We start from the raw sequence: 5000 nt of genomic DNA on the forward strand, positions 1-5000 counted from the left end.
AGGGTTAGTAGTAGTAGTAGAGGCCCTTTAGGGTTAGGGTTAGGGTTAGTAGTAGTAGTAGAGGCCCTTTAGGGTTAGGGTTAGTAGTAGTAGTAGAGGCCCTTTAGGGTTAGGGTTAGGGTTAGTAGTAGTAGTAGAGGCCCTTTAGGGTTAGGGTTAGGGTAAGGGTTAGTAGTAGTAGTAGAGGCCCTTTACATGTGAATTGGAAGGAAAAGGCTCTTAACTTAGTGGGGGCCTGTCCCCCACTAAGGATCTGTCCCCCATCCTAGTTAAGGGCCTGTCTCCCACTAAGGGCCAGTCCTCCTCCCTAGTTAAGTGCCTGTTCCCCCAACCTAGTTAAGGGCCTGTCCTCCACCCTAGTTAAGGGCTTGTCCCCCACCCAGTTAAGGGCCTGTCCCCCACTAAGGGCCTGTCCCCCACTAATGGCTTGTCCCCCATCCTAGTTAAGGGCCTGTCCCCCACTAAGGGCCTGCCCCCCACTGAGGGCCTGTCCCCACCCTAGTTAAGCGCCTGTCCCCTTCCCTAGTTAAGGATCGACAGAAAAAGGGACCATCCTGTGGGTTTTGAGAACATGATCTTGACCGAGGATCTCAGCTAACTAAACCTGTTTTGACACGCTGACAGCTTGTTCCTGCCCGCTGTGGGCGGGGTTTAGGAGCAAATGAGTCATGTCCTTCCTCCTCCTACAGCCCCCACAAGAAACGCAGCTGGTTCCCAGCTGGAGTCTCCTACGTTCTCGCGGCCAAACATCCAGCCTGTGAACTGCAGAGTCATGCACCTTAGCCCTTAATTTCCCTTTAATAACCGTTATGGGAGAAATTAACCATTACTTCTGGGGTCTGGGGCCCAGGCGTACTGACGTCTGCCCATTGTTTAGATTAACTGCAGAAGATGAGCACATACTTAAAGGAATGTATGACCGTCCTTACCATATAAGACAAATCTGAGCATGTGCCGAGGGCGGTCATACCATATGCAAAACAGCTTAGTTTGAGAGAATAAAAAAGACGGGGATCGGACGACCCGGTAGTGTCTTTGCAAACCTCCCTCGGTTTTGTTGTTGCTTGTTTGCGGGTAACAATAAAGTCTCTGTCAATACTTGATCCGGACTCCCCGATTCCTCATGCTCTCTTAGTTAGTTGAAGTGATAGAACTCGGTTATTTTCTACCACACCGTCATATTATTATAGCATTGTATTACGCTACTAATGCAACTATCGATTTGGCACTTTGCTCACTTCCAAGATGTATTAATTAAGCTATCCTCGTTTTCATTTCAAGTTCTATTTAGCTTATTTAACGCCAAACTAGCGAATAATAACTGACTGCCTATCACTATGAAGTCATAATTGGTCTGGTCAGCGTTATAGTAGTCGTCAGGTTCACTGTTTCATCACCGTCGCCATCTCATTCATTCATGACCCATCACCCATCACCTGACCTGTCACCTGACCTGTCACCTGACCCATCACCTGACCCGTCAGCCACACTGGGCTCTACGATGACATGAGCTCAGCTGCAACCAGGCTAGTCTCAGGGCTTCTGTTACCTGGTTTAACCGGGGGGGGGGGCTCATCACTAGGGGCCCCCAGCAGCCTGGAGGAGGGGGGGGGGGCTCTCCTCACTAGGGGCCCCCAGCAGCCTGGAGGGGGGGGGGGGCTCTCCTCACTAGGGCCCCCAGCAGCCTGGAGGAGGGGGCTCTCCTCACTAGGGCCCCCAGCAGCCTGGAGGGGGGGGGGGGCTCTCCTCACTAGGGCCCCCAGCAGCCTGGAGGAGGGGGGGGCTCTCCTCACTAGGGCCCCCAGCAGCCTGGAGGGGGGGGCTCTCCTCACTAGGGCCCCCAGCAGCCTGGAGGAGGGGGGGGGGGGGCTCTCCTCACTAGGGCCCCCAGCAGCCTGGAGGAGGGGGGGGGGGCTCTCCTCACTAGGGGCCCCCAGCAGCCTTGAAGGGGGGGGCTCTCCTCACTAGGGCCCCCAGCAGCCTGGAGGGGGGGCTCTCCCGCTGGGTGTCATCACGTCTCTCTTTGGCAGTGAGCTGCTCTACAGATAGAAACAGGACGAGAACTCAATCTGAAGGCAGAGTTAATGGATTTGGAACTGGGACTGGAATACACTTATCGGTGTACACACACACACAAACACGCACACATACACACACACTCTGACAGACTGACCCTTATTTTCTAAAGTTGTAGTGGTAGTCTAAATGCAATACAATGTGATGGATAACTTTTATTGTACTTTATTTTAGGGGGGGGGGGGCTTTAGAACAGGGCAGAGTTCCATCTGCTGCCATGAGGGGAAGTGCTTTACCGGGCAGTGCCACCAGGGGGCAGATGTGCTGATTATATATCTGGTTTGACAGCGTCTGACAGCATGCAGCTGTCAGAAGAAACTGTTCTAATCTCATCGTGGATGGATAAGAAACAACGTTGATTGTGTATAAGAATGTAGGGGCTAAAAAGCCCTTGTTCACTACAGGTGAAGCCGATTGAGGTGTCTCTGCATGAAAAGGCAGAAGATGGTGAGCTTTAAGTAAAAAGACCAAAGTATGTTGATGTGTTATAGTAATGCAGCTGTTTTATTCTCGTGGAAAGCTTGACTGCAAAATGTCTCTTGGGATCATAGATTTACACTCTCTCGGCACGATGTCTGCCTCGGACCAGGCAGCAGCAGATCGGATGAAGGTCTGCAAACGGTACAGATGCAGTGGTTTCATTCATCAACAGTTTCACTTTAGGGGGAAATAACAGAATGAATTTCAACAGACAACGGCTTCAGCAGACAGAAGTGGAAGACCAACTTTGTAAAACCTTTTTTTTATGTTATTCATTGACGTGTCCCTGCCTGGTTTACACATGATTTACAGCTATGTGTCACACCACAAGGGAAATGCGTTTATACAACCGAGATGCACTGGTACCAGACAGTCTTCTGCATAGGACAGAGAGTAGTGAACCTCAGCAGCAGCGAGCGACATTCTAGATAAAGTGCAATGAAACAGGTTATTGCATAATCAGGAGACTGGGCTTATTGCTTCTACTGAAAGAAAATACACTGTGGAGTGAGCAGCAGTGGGACAAGATAACCCAACATGATAAAACAACATGACAACACAACATGATAACACAACATGACATCAGACAATCACTCATGAACCAAAACCAAAGGGAAGCAACTTCTAACAAGGCAAATGATGGTGGATGAGTCATACACCACATTTTACATTTAGCATAGTAAGAATTGCTCTAAAAGCATAACAGTATGTATATTATACTGTTTATTTAATCTATTATAATGTCCGAGCAAAACGTTTTTTGTCACACAATGTAATGCATTTTAGCATCACATTTGGCGTAGATGCTTGTGGAGGCTATACGATTATCTTTTGAGTATATATGCTCAAACCATCTCATCCCAGAAGCTTTTACTGACCATACCAACCATACCCAAAACATAGACACAAGTTCCCATTTGTGATCATTTGTCATTGCTCAGACTATTCTTATTATTATGATTTATTCTTATTCTTATTATCAACCCTATTTTGTATGATTCTGAATATTGATATCAATGAATTCAGAAAATGTTAATAGATTCTGAATATGATTCAGAAGGTGAGTATGAAAACATTCGATTTTTAGTTACTTCACCACGAGGCACCAGTGAAGCGGTGCAAAATAGGAACAATCTGGATAAAATGTTATTTATTTTTACATAATACAGCTTCATAACTTCGTTGTATATCTGTGTTCTCTTACACCTTTTAAAAGATGCATAGTTTTTTTTAATGTGTGCATTGTCTTAAACGATTCCTAATCTTTTCTTAGCCTCTTTAAAAGTGCCGACCAGAAAAGAGCAGACAGACAGACGGCCTGTTAATCAAGTGCTTAATGGCCACCCTAATGATGCAGTAGGCTGTGTGTGGGGAGACCGGACACCCAACAGAACGGCGTGGATCTGGTGGGTCTCTCATCCGGACCCCTCTAAACGTAGAGCGATGGCAGTGGAGGGGAGCCAGTGGGACTGGGCCTCTCTGAGTTAAGACCAGGACCCAGAACCAGGAGGCAGCGTGGGGATGCTGGAGGAAGAGGTGACCCCTGGCAGTGTTTAGGTTCAGGATTAGATTATTAAACTCAGCAGATGATTTCATCCAATTCTATATTACATGCGTTTTTTTCTGCGTTCATCAACGATCAAATATTATTGTAAACGTTGTTCTGCGATGGGTGTGGTCGGGTGTCGTGGCGCTGGCAGGGGGCGTGTGCGGAGCCATCGCTGACACCGCGGCAGTAGATTGGTTCTGGCAGTCGATTGGTTGGTCCTGTTTCCATAGTGACCACTGTTTGATGGGTCATTGGGCTCTTTTGATCAGACCACAATTTAAACTCAATATTTGCAAAGATATTAATATATATAATACATATTAATAGATAATGTAAATATATTATATCGTATTAGAATTAGAGCATAGTTTGAAATAAATTTAATTCTCTGTTTTAAGGTCTGTTGTAAAAAAGGGTTTTCTGTGTGAAAGACGTTTATCAAATAAAAAAGGTTGAGTTTGAGGATTTAAGTGTTGGCTATTCTGCACAGTGGAGGCGGATCTGAAAATGTAAAACCCTAAAATCCTCATTTCCGACGAGTACGTGGAACAGTCTGTTAGTAACCAGCTTTCTAGATGTGGATCTGTATGCTGGGAGTTGCACAGCCGGGCTTCAGGCCTTCCCCTTGGAGCCTTTGGCCCCCGACCGGCCGTCCTCTGTGTGGTCCACCACCGTGGAGCTCACCAAGCATTCCTTACTGAGGGCGACACAGACACAGGGGGATGAACGGGTGAATGGATGGAGAGATGATAGAGGAATGAATTGATGAATGGATGGAGAGATGGATAGATGGATGAACGGATGGAGAGATAGATAGATGGATGAACAGATGAATGATCGGATGGATGGGAGGGGGAGGGATGGATAGATGGAAACATTTTGGCTGCTGAAATGT

The 5000-nt window shown here is 47.1% G+C and overlaps 1 protein-coding gene across 1 annotated transcript in view; it reads right to left on the minus strand.

Annotated features, from left to right (window-relative positions):
- Positions 1-3691: 3691 nt before the first annotated feature.
- The window catches only part of scn4ba (sodium channel, voltage-gated, type IV, beta a), a gene marked incomplete at its 5' end in the record, with an annotated part of 4144 nt that continues 2835 nt past the window's right edge, over positions 3692-5000 (minus strand). The window contains one exon of the mRNA XM_079732819.1: positions 3692-4802. Coding sequence (XP_079588945.1) covers positions 4718-4802 — 85 coding nt within the window. The 3' untranslated portion in view covers positions 3692-4717. The remainder of the gene's footprint in view (positions 4803-5000) is intronic.

The sequence above is a fragment of the Pollachius pollachius genome, assembly GCF_949987615.1.
Source record: "Pollachius pollachius genome assembly, chromosome: 3".
Lineage (NCBI taxonomy): Eukaryota > Metazoa > Chordata > Actinopteri > Gadiformes > Gadidae > Pollachius > Pollachius pollachius.